Here is a 17028-nt window from a genome sequence, read left to right on the forward strand (position 1 = left end):
GGTGGGCACTCCATGAAATTGCTGAGCGGTCGGGTTAGAACGGATAAAAGGAAGTACTTCTTCACCCAAAGAATGATTAACACATGGAATTCACTGCCACAGGAAGTGCTGGCGGCTACAAGCATGGGTGGCTTCAAGAGGGAATTAGATAAGCATATGGAGCAGAGGTCCATCAGTGGCTATTAGCCACAAGGTATAGCTAGGGGCTCTGGGGCAAGTGATGCTCTGTCTTCTTGGTGCTTGGGGGGGGGATCAACAGTGGGAGGGCTTCTAATGTCCTGGCCCCACTGGTGGACCTCCTGAGGGCACCTGGTATTTCTGGCCACTGTGTGACACAGAGTGTTGGACTGGATGGGCCTTTGGCCTGATCCAACATTGGCATCTCTTATGTTCTTATCCCTTGCTGTCACCAGAGTCCCCTCAGAAGATGGAGGGAGGTGAAGAAGGGCTTGAGGGGGGGGGTAATTGGGGCGGGTGAGTCTTCGGTCCCCCAAGCCCCGGTCCTCTTTCTGGCATCTGCATTAAGACCACGTGTCCTGGGCTACACATGAGCAGGACTTTCACTGTGTGGGTAAGGCCCACTCCTTCAGAACTAAGAGGCCTCTCCAACACCTGGCCCCATGTGGCGTGGCCCTGGGCTAGCCCACATCCTCAGACGTGCCGCGGGCGCAAGAACAAGAATCAGTGCCGTGGCTGATGGAATAATGGTGCAGAGTCCCTTCCGAGCTGCCTTAGATGCTTGGGGCTGAAGTCCAATGTTTAAGAACAGTTGGAAAGCCGAAAATTGGAGAAATCCCTGAATCCTCAAAATTCATGATGCTATAACTCTACCCTCCTCCTCCTCCTGACGATGCTGTGTGATCAGCAACACACGAAATGTGGGTGCCCTCTCCACTAGAAGTTTTCTTCTGATTCTGGGTGCCCTGAAGGATCCGAGTGTGTGTTTGTTCTTCCTTCCCTGCGTGGGGTGTGGACAGAGAGGGCTTTGTCTCCCTCAGGGCTTCGCCATTCTGGTGGACTGAGAGAGCGTGACTTTCCCCCTCAGCCCAGGGCCTGGGACTGGGTCGTCAGGGGTTGGCTAACTAGGTTGGTGGTTTGTTGGCCGTGACCCCCTGGAAGGTTCCATTCCCGGAGGAGTCGACCTATGAGGGGTTATTAACGATGACACGTTAAATGGAACTTCCAGCTTCAGAAACAGCTGTGCCTCCGCATATCAAGGGCAAATGCTCAGGGAAGGTTGTTGCCTCCTTATCCAGCTTGTGGGTGTCTCAGTGGCATGTGCTGGAAAGCGGGGAGGACTACTATTCCCTGAGGGAGGAAATACTTGTTTGCGAGTACACGTGCTCATACTTCCGTTGCTTCGGTTTCCCTTCCTTACCTTTCCTTATTCGTAGGTATGTACTGGAGATGGGTGTGTAGCGTAGAGCAGGAGAGGGCAGACGCCACTCAGCTTTCTTCAAGAGCCTTGGGAACGACCAATCACAAAATGGCGGCTCAGCGGGTCGAGCCAGTCACAAAATGGCGCCTTGTGCAAAGACTCCAATGTTTCCCTCAGTCCTTGGGTGAAGAAGTGCTTCCTCCGATGTTTTCCCAAAGCAAACCACCACCTCAAGCTGTATTCTGCTCCACACAGTGAGGAAATTTAAGGCTTCTGTCGTGTTATCCCTAGACGATTCTGATGCAGGGGGAAGGGGTCAGTAGCACGTTCCTTTCCTCTCTAGAGCGAGGGGACATGTGGGTGCTGAAGGAGGAAGAGGAGGAGGAAAGGCGGGTGAGGAGGGGCGCTCTCGGTGCTGTCGTTTTCCCACTCAGAGCAAAGGCTTTGTGTGTGTGTGTGTGTGTGTGCGCGCGTGTGTGTGCAGTCTCCTCCTCCACGTGTAAGAGAAAGAGGAGAGAAGCTGTGGCTTCCAAGGGAAGGGCGAGGAAGTGATCACAGCTGCAAGGGAGGAGGTACAGAAAACTCCTAGTTGCTCAGAGACTGACTGGTCACTCCCGAGTGACCTTCCGCCCACCCATGCCAGTTCCTCTCTTGTAAGGGAGAGGGAGGAGAGCCGTTTCCACCAGTTCCCTGTGGCTCCCCCGTCCAGCTCCAGAACCCTCTCCCCTGCTTTCCCTCATTCACTCTGCACCTTGTATCTTGACGCCAGGCAGCACAAAGCTTTTACCTGCTCCCAGGCCGTGCGGACGCATAGCCGGGCGGATCGGTTTCATGCCGATGCTCGGTTGCGGAGAGGCGGCTTGCCTGGGGAAGGGGGCGGCCTGTGCCTCCAGTCTCTGTCAGATTTCATCAGCTTCAACTTAAACAGCCAGTAAGCCCAGACAGAGCGGATTGAATCCCTCCCGGTCTGATGAGGACTCTTCGCTGTGTTGATGAGGAAGGCCGGTGTCTTCTCAGCTGTGTCTTGTGCGGAGAGTGACTGGTCACTCCCGAGTGACCTTCCGCACCACCCCTGCCAGTTCCTCTCTTGTAAGGGCGAGGGAGGAGAGCGGTTTCCACCAGTTCCCTGTGGCTCCCCCGTCCAGCTCCAGAACCCTCTCCCCTGCTTTCCCTCATTCACTCTGCACCTTGTATCTTGACGCCAGGCAGCACAAAGCTTTTACCTGCTCCCAGGCCGTGCGGACGCATAGCCGGGCGGATCGGTTTCATGCCGATGCTCGGTTGCGGAGAGGCGGCTTGCCTGGGGAAGGGGGCGGCCTGTGCCTCCAGTCTCTGTCAGGTTTCTTCAGCTTCAGCTTAAACAGCCAGGAAGCCCAGACAGAGCGGATTGAATCCCTCCCGGTCTGATGCGGACTCTTCGCTGTGTTGATGAGGAAGGCCGGTGTCTTCTCAGCTGTGTCTTGTGGCATTGATAGTAGGGAGGGACCCGGATGGTTTTCAGAGTTTAGAAGGTAGCAAAAGCAGTCTTGGCTTCTAGCAAATACTGCCCTCCCCCCCCCTTAGACTTTTGTTTCGCGGGGTTTTCCATAGTCATTTATTCTCCTTTGGAAAGCAGAGCCCTCCTTGCATCGTGCCACTCAGCCGAAATGTATTCAGTTTGGGTTAAAAAAGCAACAACAGCGAAGTGGACATTCACTTTGCAGCCTCCTATTCATGGAAAAGTGAAAACTTCAGCCTCTGTCAAATATATTTGTTTAACTGGGGAACTGTTGGTTGGGGGGAATCCCACAGGTACTCACTTTGCCATCTTGAAGAATTTTGCACTGCATGATTTAATCCCTAGAGTTTTAGGAATATGCAAATGGAACTTTGGGTCGGTGCCGTTGGTACCATTCTAGATCTTCACTCCAAGTTACCCGAAGTCTTTTCCGTTCCGCTCAGGACTCTAGGCACAGTCTCAGAGTTCATTTCCCCCCTCCCTTGTGCCAACAACATCCATTTCTCCTGCGCTAGAACGAAATGGGAGAGCAGCTCTTCCCTCGTGAGGGGTCAGGGAGTCTCCACCAGAGCCGCCGGGCACCCCATAGCCACTCCTCTGACGTTCAGGGACAGTTTTCCAGGGGGTGTGAAGACAGGAGGCTCCTTTGGAAAGCAGAGCCCTCCTTGCATGTCTTTAGGTTCAACTCCTTATTTCTGACTTAATTCATTTCACCTTAGAAACTGATACGCATCCAAATAAATTTAAAAACTAATGATTTGAGTCCAGTAGTCTGATGGGAGAGAGATCTGACTCTCGAAAGTTTATACCTGGAAAATCTGGATGGTCTCTAAGCTCCTGCTGGGGCTCGGATCTCGCTGTTCTCCTGCCTCTCAGAAATCCGTTTACAGGCTCTATGGCAGTGTTCCCTCTAAGCTGAGTCAGTGTGAGCCAGCTCGCCATTTTTTTAGCCTCCAGCTCACACATTTCTGTCTTGGCTCAGGAAGGATGGGGCTCCAGAGAAAACTGATTGAATGCAGCGGCCAAATCGCCGGCTCACAACTTGAATGCCGGTTGCTCAAAAAGTAGAATTTTTGCTCACACGACTCCACAGCTTAGAGGGAGCATTGCTCTATGGGGTCCTTTTTTCTTTTTTAAAAATAGTAATCTTCTTCCAATAGAGTGCTTTATGTGTTTTACATCTTGAGTATTTTTGAAAAGTGGCAATATAATACTTGGGAAATTCAGAAGTGATCTGTTGCTACAACTATTCAGCAAGTCTATTCAAATCACTTTTGATCTGGGCAGGGGCCGTTTATCAATGAATTGGTGCAGTGGGGCAATGAGTGATCAATGTGGTGTTGCTGTACGCATTGCTTGCATGTGTTTTCCGCCCATGAACAGTAGTACACATCACACAGCTGCATTAGCCATGGGCTGAAATCAATCTATCTGCAATAAGCTGTAATTTAAAAACCGAACTAGAAGGAAAGAAAATGAGTTTTCCGATGGAATAGCTGAGGTTTGCATTTCGGAATCCCTTCCCTGTCCCGTCATTTTTTGCAGAAGTAAAGCTGTGCGGGAATTCATCTGTCTAAATTATGTTTTCCTCTGACTTTAGCATCAACGAGACCCTCGGCTGAATGAAATCTTGTTTCCCTTCTATGACACTAAAAGAGCACTGCAAATAATCGAAACATATGAGCCAGATGAAGATTTAAAAAGCAAAGGTGAGCCAGGCTCTTTGCGAAGATCGTTCCTCTAAGCCAGTGGTGGCGCACCTATGGCATGGGTGCCAGAGGTGGCACTCAGAGCCCTCTCTGTGGGCACGCGTGCCATCGCCCCAGCCAGGCCCAGACCATCATTAAAGTGTCGAATTCTCTGCCAAATAATTTTAAGTAAATGAAAGCATTTGGGATTGCTTTCCTTGCTTTGCCTGGATCATCATAGGTTAATGTATGAGTTGTTTTTTCTAAAGTAAAACCTCTGTATTCAGGTTAAATTGCCGTGTTGGCACTTTGGGATAAATAAGTGGGGTTTGGGTCGCAGTTTGGGCACGCAGTCTCTAAAAGGGTCGCCATCACTGCTCTAAGCTGTTTGGTCTTGGGTGAGGTGGTGAAGAGTGGCGGACTAGTGTCTGGGAGGCCCAGGTTCGGATCCCCGCTCATGCCGTGGAATCTCCCTGGGTGACCTTGGGTGGCCAGTCACACACTCTCCGCCTGACCTCCCTCACGGGGATGTTGGAAGGATAACACAGAGGAGGAGAGGAGAATGAAGCAAACCACTTTGGGTTCTCACTGAGGAGAGCGGTGGGGTACAGATAAGTGAAGCACACGGCCTGTGGTGGCCTGCTCCGTTTACAGGCTGTCCTGGTAACTGAACACCATTTCCAAACCTTCGCCCTTACAACAGCCCCGTCAAGCACCTGTGACCCGGCACATATTGGTCATGTCTGAGCCCTTGGCCACACGGCAGCGGCGGGGAAGGGAGCTTTAAAAGCCTGCGAGGGCTGACTTGGCTCGAGTCAGATTTGCTGGGGGTGGAGGAGGCTCCCGCCTTCCCTCCCCTGCCTTTTCCCTGAGCCAAAATTACCCCGTTTGTTACTTGCATGACTTTGGGGCTGCACTCGCTTCAAATGTTGTTTATTATTATTGTTGTTGTTGTTAAATTTATGTGCCACCTCTCACCGCCAAGCGGTCTCGAGGTGGCTAACAACAGCTAAAATATTAACAGATATCAATTAAAAAACATAGTACACATAAAACTAAAAGGCAGCCCGTATAAATAGGCCTGACTACTCTGTTTTGCAGGCCCTGCAGAACTTAGGTGAGTCCTGCTCCAAAGTGATGCAAATTATGTCCTACTGGGGCTGTTTTGGCTGGAGAAATGGGCACAGGGAGGAAGGCAGGAGCCCCCTTCTCTGTCCTGAGCTACACTGGCACCCTGCGGGCTTAGAAAGCAACGTTCTGTACAGTGGCTGTGCGACTGAGGAGAAAGTGAGTTGGGTCCAGGGAACCCAGATTCACCGAAGTAAAGAACTGTGCTGTGTCGTTTGGAGGCAGCGGTGTAATGAGTCTGTGGATGGCCTGAGGTGTCAATCCGTATTTCTTAGGACTGAGTCCTGGCGTCACATACTCACGTATACTTTTTAAAAGATCGCTGCTCACCTTTTCTCACAGTGTAGCGCAGTAAAGTGTTTTTTTCCCCAAGAAGTTGTGCCAATGAGGCGTTTCTGCCCTCTTTGTGTCCCTCGGCTGGTGGTGATCCTCTAAGAGTGGCTCTTCTTGCTTCGACTGCCTTTGCTCAAGCTCCTTCCAGAGATTCACATTCCAGTCCTAGAATTCCATGTGAATCTGCGCTGGTTTGGGCATTTCCTCCAGCCCCGAGAGAGCCCCGTCGCTGCTCAGACGTCCCGAATAGTCAGTGCTTGGAGGTGGCAGTTCAGTCCTTCTGCCTCTTGAGCCGGAAGGAGGCTCATCGAAGCAGAGCTACATTTTTCTTTTTCCAGCTGTCGGGCCATAGATGGGACTCTGACCAACACAGAAGCATTGTCGCTATCCCCAAGCCTGGTACCTCACCTTCCAGCGCGTTTTATCTGGACGAGGACCGAATCTAACCCAGAGGATGGGTTCTACCCCCCCCAGTGCTCACAGTCCCTTCCTATAAAACACACACATACCCATGTTCCAGCCAGTGGGGATCCTAATCAGTCGTCACTGGAGTTATCTAGGAAGACTCCTTCCTGACCTGGATAGGCCAGGCCGGCACAGTCCCTTCAGATCGCGGAAGCTAAGCAGGGTCGGCCTTGACTAGTATTTGGAAGGGATACCAGGGCCATGACGCGGAGGCAGGAAATGGGCAAACCACCCCTGAAACGTCTCTTGCCTGGGAAGCAAGTCTGTCTCACCACCTAGTGGTGATTGCGGGGGGACACGACTGCTCTCTTTAAACATCTAAAAGGCTGTCCTTTGGAGGAGGGCCAGGAGCTGTTCCAGTCGGCAGCAGAGGAACTTTTTCACGGTCACAGAGTGGTTCAGAGGTGGAATCAGCTGCCTGGGGAGGTGGTGAGCTCCCCTTCACTGGCAGCTTTCAAGAAGAGGCTGGACAAATATTTGTCAGAGAAGCTTTAGGCTGGTCCTGCATTGGGCAGGGGGCTGGACTGGATGGTCTGTATGGCCCCTGCTTACTGTATGACTCTATGATTCTATGATCATGCCAAAGCAGCTAGAACTTCTGTCTGCCAGACAATCTTAGGATCTCCTGGCTATTCTACACAAAACGCCATACGATAATTAGCTAATGAATTCCTTTCTATCAGAGTCCAGTGGTCTTTTTCTGGACCCTGAGAGCAGCAAACACGCTGACCGGCATTTTAGAACCACTGTTTCCTCAACTTCTGTAACCACAGAGGTGCGCCACTAGTTGCCCTCAGCAGCCCAGTGTCTTTCGGATGTTTGAGCCCTCAAAGCCGATTGCCACCTGTAACCTCTCGATAGCTTGGGGACATCGAGGGGTGTATAGCAAACACGTTGACCGGCATTTTAGAACCACTGTTTCCTCAACTTCTGTAACCACAGAGGTGCGCCACTAGTTGCCCTCAGCAGCCCAGTGTCTTTCGGATGTTTGAGCCCTCAAAGCCGATTGCCACCTCTACCCCTCTCAATAGCTTGGGGTGTATCAGCAGAGGCATAACATCCAGAGGTCAAGACGTGATAGTCCCGCCGTGCACTGCATAGTCAGGCCACACCTGGAGTTCTGGAGGCCTCACTCCAAAAGGGATGGAGACAGAACGGAGCGGGTGCAGAGGAGAGCGACGAGGGTGATCAGGGGTCTGGAGGCCAAGCCCTGTGAGGAACGGCTGAGGGAAACTTCTTGGGAATGTTCAGTCTGGAGAAGAGGAGGAGGAGGAGGAGACTGGATTCATACCCTGCCCTTCATTACCCAAGGGAGTCTCAGAGCGGCTTACAAACTCCGTTCCCTCCCCCTCCCCACAACAGACACCCTGTGAGGTAGGCGGGGCTGAGAGAGCTCTTTCGAGGACTGCCCTTGAAAGAACAGCTCTGACAGAACCATGGCCTGCCCAAGGTCATCCAGCCAGGTGCAAGTGGAGGAGTGGGGAATCAAACCCAGTTCTCCCAGATTAGAGTCCGCGCACTTAACCATGACACCAAACTGGAAGAGGAGGTTGAGGGGGGACCGGATGGCTCTCTTTAAGTCTTTGAAGGGCTGTGTCCCTTAGAGGAGGGCAGGGAGCTGTTCCTGTTGGCAGCAGAGGAGAGGACTTGCAATAGCGGGTTGAAATTAAGGGCGGGAAGGTACCGGCTGGATCTTAGGAAGACCTTTTTTCCAGTCAGAGTTGTGCCACAGTGGACTCAGCTGCCCTGGGGAGGTGGTGAGCCCCCTCTCCCTGGCAGTCTGGAAGCAGCAGCCGGACAAATCCTTGTCAAGGATGCTCTAGGCTGATCCTGCATTGAGCAGAGGGGGCTGGACTAGATGGCCTCTATCGTGGCCCCTTCCAACTCTGTGTGATTCTATGATTCCGTGATTCTAGGCCTTCCTGAAACGGTAGCTCCAAAGAGAGATGCTGTGATTCACCTCAGGAGCTCTGAAACACAACAGCCTTCTAGACTGGGCCTCCATGTGAAGAAGGGCTACTTGGTGTTCATGTTTTTGAGACTGACCTCTCCCCAAGGGTGGTCACCACCAGTATCTTGATTGCATTTGTGGCACATCTGAGGGAGCGGAGGAATCAACTGTACCCCTCCCTGGATGTGCACACCAAAGGTCCAGTAGAACTCAGAGCGGCCTCCAGATGTGGGGTGACCCCAGATGTGCAGCAGCATGGTTTCATGGGCCACTGGGCCGGTTTCTTTTTTATAGCTGCCGTGGTGGGGTTCACCTGCACAAATGCTGCATTTTGTACTTTCAGGTCTCATGTCCAGCGATGGGTTTTGCCGGTACTTGATGTCTGATGAGAACGCGCCTGTCTTCCTTGACCGCTTAGAGCTATACCAAGAGATGGAGCAACCTTTGGCTCACTACTTCATCAGCTCTTCCCACAACACCTATCTGACGGGAAGGCAGTTTGGTGGGAAGTCCTCCGTGGAGATGTACAGACAAGTCCTCTTGGCCGGATGCAGGTTGGACATCAAGGCGGAGGTTTAGATTAGTATTAAGCAAAACCCTGTGTCGTAAAACGTTTATCTGATTCACCGCTGCATTTAATTCAGTATACGTTAGATGAACATCACAAACAAAGAATTCGGTGAAAGTGCCAAAAGAGGATGTGGAGAGAGCCTTTGGTCTGACCCAGTGAAGAAAGAAAAAACCGTGTGTATGTGTGTGTGTGTGGAAAGGACACAGACAATATATAATTAAACCAAATACATGCTGTGCATAACAACATACAGGAGGCAGAAAGCATAATCTGTAAAATTCATAGAAGCAATGAGCTAGAGTTCCGGCAGTTTACAAACTGAGACAAAGTAGAACCGAGGGCAAGGTAGATCAGTAAACATTTACGAAGACTCCGGAATGTTACTGCATTTGGAAAAAACATTTCTTCAGAGGAGGCACAATGCTGAAAGAAATATGTCAGCATGTATTGTCCTCAAAGAGGCAGACAAAAGGGGGGGGGGCATTGTTATTCTAGATAAGAGTGATTATTTAATAGGAGCTAATTCCCTTTTACAGGATGCCAATTTCTATCAGCCCATTTCCTTTGATCCCACAACAGAGATTTTGAGAATTATACAAACAACAGTCAATGAGGCTTTGGCTATGGACAACATAAATCTATCCACTGCAGGATATTTAGTTAACAAATATTCACGTGTGCCAATATTTTATATATTGCCTAAAATAAATAAACCTGGTCTCCCCCCCCCCCCCCCCCCCCCCCAATTGTTTCTGGTTCTAACTCAGTTTTAGAACCTCTCTATGTACCGGTATTTGGTTTAATTAAATATTGTTTGCGTCCTTCCCCACCCCCCCGGGGCTTTTTCTTTCTTCACTGGTTTTGGATGGGCAGTCTCCTTGCTTTTTGCCTTTGGTCTGACCCAGCAGGGCCCTTCTGATGTCCCAGTAGATGGGAAAATCTTGCAGTGATGCTTCTGTTAAAGACATGACCAAATACACAGGAGAATTTAGATGCTTTTTGCCCCGTTATAACATGTAAATTATATCGGAACTGAGCACATTTCAGTGGCAATTTTTTTTAGAGCTTAGCCTCATCTAAGCTCATCTGCATTCAAATGAGTGTTACTTTACATCTTACTGATTGCAGAGTACAATCACTGCAGTAAATTCACATCAAGGAAAGCAAATTCTTTTCCCTCAGGTGTTTGGTGCACTCAGCAATATGTTTATGAACGGAACCTCTGTTTTGTAAGTCAAATAGTTTGCAAAATGTTCTCTCTCTCTCTCTCTCTCTCTCTCTCTCTCTCTCTCTCTCTCCTGCTAATTAACTCAGCAAAGGGAAAGCAGGTTCAGTACCTTTTCTGCTTTGGCTTCTAGATGCGTTGAACTCGACTGTTGGGATGGGAAAGGTGAAGACCAAGAACCCATCATCACGCATGGAAAGGCGATGTGCACAGACATTCTTTTCAAGGTAAACATTACTTGTTACTAAATGCAAAAGGTTAACTGTGCATTCCCACATGCAGTGACGCCTTTCGGAGCCCGTTTACTTTGGGGAGGGGCTGTGGCTCAGTGGCAGAGCCTCTGTTTGGCGTGCAGAAGGTCCCAGGTTCAATCCCCGACATCTCCAGCTAAGAGTATCAGGTGGTGGGTATATGAAAGACCTCCGCCAGAGACCCTGGAGAGCAGGCCTGTAGCTACAGTGGGGCATTTCGGGGCCTGGCCCCCTGACTTCCTGCCAAGGCCCCCCCCCCGACTTCCATCCAGCCCCCAGGACCCCCTGGCTCTCTGGGCCACCTAGAGGTCTCCCCACCACCGCCCCTTCCCCAAGCATGGCTTGCTTCCCCATGTAGGAAAGCAGACAGCAAATGCCGCAAAAGTGAGTTTTTAAAATTTTATTTTTATTTTGCAACATCAGTGCCCCCCGACGTATTTAAAGGCCTGCCGGAGAGCCACCGCCAGTCTGAATAGACAAGACTGACCTTGAGGGAACCCGTGGTCTGAGGCAGGCCGAGGCAGCTTCCGGTGCTCACGGGGCTAGAAAGGTGTAACTCTCTTTAGGACTGCACTGTGGATTCTCCTCTTGTCTTTCCAAGAAAACAGCTGTCAGTTGGGTAAAAGCCCTCTTTCCTGTAAAGCTGCTACTCTCCCCGAGTATCTGAAGGATTCCTCTTTCTTTGCTCCTCCTCGTATTACTCCGTAACTTGCCAGCGGTTGATCACTAGTTATCTTCCGTGCTCCAGCATTCAGCTTCTGCCAACTGCAGTCGCTTGTAAGCCACTCTGGGGGGGGTGTCCCCCACGGGAGCGACAGGGCAGGGTGGAAATGGAATTAAGTAAACAAGCAGCCTCCTACCTTGGGAAGTCCTCCAGCCACAGTTGGTTCTTCTGCCGCAGCAGGGAAATCCCCCTCGGCTGGAGAGAGGCTTCGGGCATTCCCTAGCGGAGGGGCTGCAGCAAGGCCGGCGGTGTTTGTAATCAGCCTGGCTGCTCGGTTGGCCAGTGCGAATTGTGGCACTGAGAGGACGATTCGGCTTTTGCAATAGTCCTCTTCTTCCCCCCGTCTCCAAAGAGGACTTTGTGAAACATACTGTCCAGACAGTCCCCCAGCCAGGATTTCATGGCTTGCGGGGCAGATTTTTTTATGGGGGGGCTGAAATTCTCAGTGCAGAAAGAAAAGCTGTTCAGCCAATCAAAAGCTGTTCCCAGGATAGTTCTCTGAACTGCAAGCTGTCAACCACTTTAGATGACAGTATTCAGCTGCTGCAAGTTAATCACTTCTGCCAGCCTAAGCAACAATTCTTTCCGATAACAAGCCGTCAGGTGGGGGCGATGACTTCTATAGTCAAGGAAGCTAACACTTAGGCAGAAGAACTCTCTTAAAGGAGACTACTTTCTTGACACAGTGTTAGAAGGGATCCTAGAGGTCACCTACTCCAACCCCTTTGCTCAGTGTGGGAATTAGTCAACTACAGCACCCTACTCTGCTTAAAGGAGTGCACACCTTTTAAAAAAAGTTTTAAATGATTGAAAAAAGCATTTACGGGAGAAATTCTTGTGGGGCTGTGCCTTTAAGAAAGTGGGCAGAGCCCTCAAAAGCCGCACCATAGCTACGGGCCTGCATCCAGGTTAATGGTGAGGGACTAGATTGTAAAAGTAAGTCTAGGTTTGTTTTTCAGCATGTGTGTATTTCTCTATATTATAAAGCTGATTTGGGGTGCCCACGCTCGATGCTCTCCTTCAGGCATAGGCTGAGGCAGCCGCCACTCACACCGGAATGCTGGCCACTGGCTGCGGTCTCTGCCCCTGCCCACAGAGGTGGTACCGGAGTGAACGTGCCCTGCAATTCGAAGAGAGAGCTGCTTTGGCGTGGTCACGCTCGATGCACTCCCTCAGCTGTAGGCTAAGCCACCACTCATGCCGGGGACGCTGGCCACTGGCCGCAGTCTCTGACGCCCGCCCACAGATGCGGCGCCTGGGTGAGCGTGCCCTGCAATTCGAACAGACCGTGGTGGAGTCCCGCCCCGCCACCCAAAGAACAGCCGCCCAGCCTCAGTAGGCTGCGGGGCAATGGGCGGGCCGTGCACTCTGCCCGCAGCTGAGAGGGGCACTGGTCCCCAGGTGGGTGGTGAGCGCGGAACCGCTCCGTGTGCCCGGCGCCCGGCTGCAGGGCAACCGCCGGTGGCCGCAGACAGACGGACACCTCCAGCGGCTCCGACGGCTGGGGCACAGGATGCCGGGCTGTTGCTAGAGCTCGTTGCCTTGAAGTACAATGGGCCTTGCTCCCAGTCTTTCGTATTGCTCGAGTCTTGCTTTGACTGCACCTCCTCAAACCTTTTCTCTGTATCTTGAAGGATGTGATCCAAGCCATCAGGGAAACAGCTTTTGTGACGTCAGAGTATCCCGTCATCTTGTCGTTTGAAAACCACTGCAGGTACTTTATACGGAGGGCCATTCATCTTGCACATCCCACGGGTGAGATAAGAGAGAAGCTCTGTGGGGCGGGCAGCAGGGGTCAGAGCAGAGGAGACGGTTTCCACAGACATCCCGAGGTCATCGGGCCAAGCGAAATTCAAAGTCACTCTGAGTACCCACGTTAATAACAAAAGGGCCAGAGCTGTGTTTTGAAGCAGAGGCGTCAAACTCATTTGTCGGAAGGGCCAGATCTGATATCAATGTCACTTTGTCGGGGCGGGACATGTGTGCCATAGAATGTCATGCCAGGTGCGGGAGATATAGACTATATAAAGGACAAAGGCAAACCCAATTGACGATATCAGTTTTACTCAGAATACAAAAATGCTTAAAACATGAACACTCTTACAGTGTTTCCTTAGCAAAGTTTGAGTTCAGTGGCACCTTTAAGACCAACTGGACTCAAACTTTGTTCTGCTGCTTCAGACCCACACAGCTCTACCCACCTGAGAGCCAGTTTGGTGTCGTGGTTAAGTGCAGGTGGTCTCTAATCTGGGAGAGCCGGGTTTGATTCCCCACGCCTCCACTCGCACCTGCTGATGTGACCTTGGGCATGCCATAGTTCCGTCAGAGCTGTTCTTGAGAAAGGGCAGTTTCTGTCAGAGCTCTCTCAGCCCCACCGACCTCACAGGGTGTCTGTTGTGGGGAGGGGGAGGGAAAGGAGTTTGTAAGCCGCTCTGAGACTCCCAAGTGAAGGGCGGGGTATAAATCCAGTCTCCTTTACCTCCTCTTCTTCTTCTTTTTCTTCTTCTTCTTTCCTCAAATTATCTCCCTAATGCCCGCCCTCCCACTCCTGCTGCCCGTTACTCATTAGTACTGGGACGGCAAAGAGGGACGTAATGCAGAGCCTCTTGTCACCTGGCAATAAAGGTAGTGACCAGTTGGTTACAGGCCAGATAAGAGCCCTGGGCGGGCCAGTTCTGGCCGGCGGGCCGTATGTTTGACACCCGCTTTAAAGCGTGCTGCAGTTGCACTAATGCACTTGACAGTCACTTTGAACGAATCCCTTTAAGCCAGTCTTAGGATTGTTTTTGATTTTGTGCTCAGCTTTTCCGCATGGTTAAACTCTTCTAATACAATCTGTCCCCGTGGTACGCAGAGAGCACTAAAAGCTATATTGGATGTTTCATGTCCTGTTTGGTTCGTAACTGGGCCTCTCATATCTTTTCAGCAAATACCAACAGTACAAAATGTCAAAATACTGTGAAGATATTTTTGGAGACCTTCTATTAAAGCAACCACTAGAGACACATCCAGTAGGTACCTTCCAATCATATCTGTATTTTATTGTAAAAATATCTCTCAGACGGGCAGCAAGAATAGTGCGTGTTAACCGGAAAAGGGGGGGAGAGCCCACTGCGAGAAACCAAAGAGGGTACGGAGTACCAGAGGCCACACAAAACAATAGGCTGAATGTACTGGATTGCGCGCAAACCAAATATTAATATATACAGTGTGTGGGGGGGAAGTACAGTGAGATTAGTGAAAACAGCGCCTATATACAGCGCACAACACAGTGACGCATGACCATTCAAATGTAAACAAATTCCGATACATAATACAGCAAGTTGTGACAGTTAGGAAAGTATATTCATTGGTGATCTGCTGGCTACTTTACAGATCGACAAAAGGAAATACTACCTTACACAGAGAGTGATTAAAATTCACTGCTAGAGGGTGTAGTGATGGCCACAGGAATAAACAGCTTTCAAAGGGGATTAGAGAGATTCATGAAGGATAAGTCTGTCAGTGGCTGCTAGCCCTGGTGACTGAGGGGAACCTCCACATTCAGGGGCACTAATTCTCTGAATCCCAGAGCCAGGAGGCCTCATCAAGGGAAGGCCTTGGCTTCTCTGCCCTGTTGTTGGCCATTCCAAGGAACTTGCTCATCACTGTGTGAGGCAGGATGCTGGACTAGATGGACCACTGGTCTGATCCAGCAGGGCTCTTCTGATGTCCTGTCAGGGCATCTATGTCCTGTTGTTGGCCCTCCAGAGGAACTGGTTGGACACTGTGTGAGACAGGATGCTAGATTAGACGGACCTCTGGCCTGACCAAGCAGGGCTCTTCTGATGTTCTTATGAGGGGAAGGCCTCGGCCTCACTGCCCTGTTCGTTAGCCTTCCAGAGGAACTGTTTGGCCACTGTGTGAGACGGGAGGCTGGACTAGATGGACCCTCCCTGGTCTGACCCAGCAGGGCTCTTCTGAGGTCCTTATCAGGGGAAGGCCTCGGCCTTTCTGCCCTGTTGCTGGCACTGCAGAAAAACTGGCTGGCCCCTGTGTGACACAGGATGCTGGACTAGATGGACCCTCTCTGGTCTGATCCAGCAGGGCTCTTCTGGTGTTCTCATAAATGCACGGATACAGAGAGGGGACCAAATACTAAACCAGACTGTGCTTTCCCCACGTCAGTGTGGTGGTGCTGCCAACCCCTAATATGCTAAGGAGAGAAGTGAAGCACATGGCACAGCATGTCAGACAAATTTCTGTGAGTCCCGGGGACTTGGGTCTTGCCAAGTCTTTATTTAAAAAAAAACAAAAACCCCAAAACCCTAATGGAGCCCCTGGGAAATCTGATCCTAACGGTGATTCTTTTCTCTGCTGCAGCTTGAAGCTGGAAGGTCCTTGCCCTCCCCGAACGACCTCAAAAGAAAGATACTTATCAAAAACAAAAGGCTGAAATCTGAAGTAGAAAAAAGTAAGTCAAGCACTGGTACCTACAAGCATGGAAACTAAAACCAAAGCAGACAAGCCACAGCTTGGTCTCTTGTCGGAGGGGGTGTTGATGGCGTGGAGGAAAATGGCCACCGGGACTGTTCCCAGAAACACTTAAACAAGAATTCACACAGTATTGTAAGCAGTTCCTAGACAGTCTTATTAGGGACGTGCAATCGGAGAGTGCAGAGCTGATAAAATGCCCTCTGTTCCCAGTGCCGGATCAGCCTGACAACATCCGTTTTTGCGAACAGACCCCGCCTCCCCCGCCGCCCACGACGATCCCTCCTTTCGCCTGCTGCCTCTGAGGCGGGAGAAGGAGGCCTTTCAGAAATCATAGTTTTAATTTTCCTTCAAAAAGAGCATGATTACCATTTTCCCTAAACTGGGAGTATTGTACCAATATTCGTTAAAACGGATTCTCCCCCCCCCCCCCCCCCCCCCGACACGGCTCCAGAATGGCAACTGTACCCCTGATACTTAATTAAAATAATTATCAGGCTCTTCCCAGCTGGAATCAAAATGGTAATTTTTGAATTGTATAACTCTAGTTCTCATGTTTGCACAAAAAGTGAAGGAACGTACTTTTTTTTTGCTCAGCAATGTGGTGAAGAGGTTTATGGTAGCCCTCACAGGGTCCGAAGATATGGAAGCGCCTTCAGACCGATCCCTGGCATCTGTTCACATTTATTTGTAGAATGTCAAAGAAACACTGGCTGGGCTTTACTTCGATTCCCCATTGGCACCTCGTTTGAGAGAAAACAACACTGCAGATGTTGGGATCAGGCACTTCCATACCAAACTTGGGGGGTGGCTGTCATAAGAATGTCCCAGGAGTTCCTGCTAGTTCTCGTGTGTGTGTGTGTGTGTGTATAAAGTGCCGTGGAGTTGTAGCCAACGTATGGCAAGGCCAGCCAGGGGCTTTCGAGGCAAGTGAGGAGCAGAGGTGGTCTGCCCAGGCCTTCCTCTGAAGAGCCTTCCTTGGTGGTCTCCCTTTCAAGTACCGACCCTGCTTAGCTTCTGCGATCTGACGAGATTGGGCTATGCCCGGCCCTCCTTCCCTCTGCTAGTTCCCCTCGTCATTTCTTAAAGACTGGATGATGTTATATCTTGGTTTCTGTATTATATTTTGCTTTGGTTTTTGTCTGTTCTGTTCGTGTGTCTGGTGTGTGTGTGTTTGCTTTAAACAGAACAGCTTGAAGCTTTGAAAAGTATGATGGAAGCGGGTGAAACCGCCGCCCCCGTCAGCATCTTGGAAGACGACACTGAAGAAGAGATAGAAAGTGGTGAGGCGGGTCTCGGGATTTTCCTCCTTCCTCCCTCCCCCCCCAGCCCTGCCCCGCCCC

The 17028-nt window shown here is 50.8% G+C and overlaps 1 protein-coding gene across 1 annotated transcript in view; it reads left to right on the plus strand.

Annotated features, from left to right (window-relative positions):
* PLCB4 (phospholipase C beta 4) overlaps window positions 1-17028 on the plus strand; it is a 221014-nt gene that overhangs the window by 140437 nt on the left and 63549 nt on the right. The window contains 7 exon segments of the mRNA XM_015427241.1: window positions 4477-4585; window positions 8785-8995; window positions 10371-10464; window positions 12847-12926; window positions 14139-14223; window positions 15575-15665; window positions 16873-16968. Of these exon segments, the coding sequence (XP_015282727.1) occupies window positions 4477-4585; window positions 8785-8995; window positions 10371-10464; window positions 12847-12926; window positions 14139-14223; window positions 15575-15665; window positions 16873-16968 (766 nt within the window).

The sequence above is a fragment of the Gekko japonicus genome, unplaced genomic scaffold (assembly GCF_001447785.1).
Source record: "Gekko japonicus isolate JY-2015 unplaced genomic scaffold, Gekko_japonicus_V1.1 scaffold1258, whole genome shotgun sequence".
NCBI classification, from domain to species: domain Eukaryota; kingdom Metazoa; phylum Chordata; class Lepidosauria; order Squamata; family Gekkonidae; genus Gekko; species Gekko japonicus.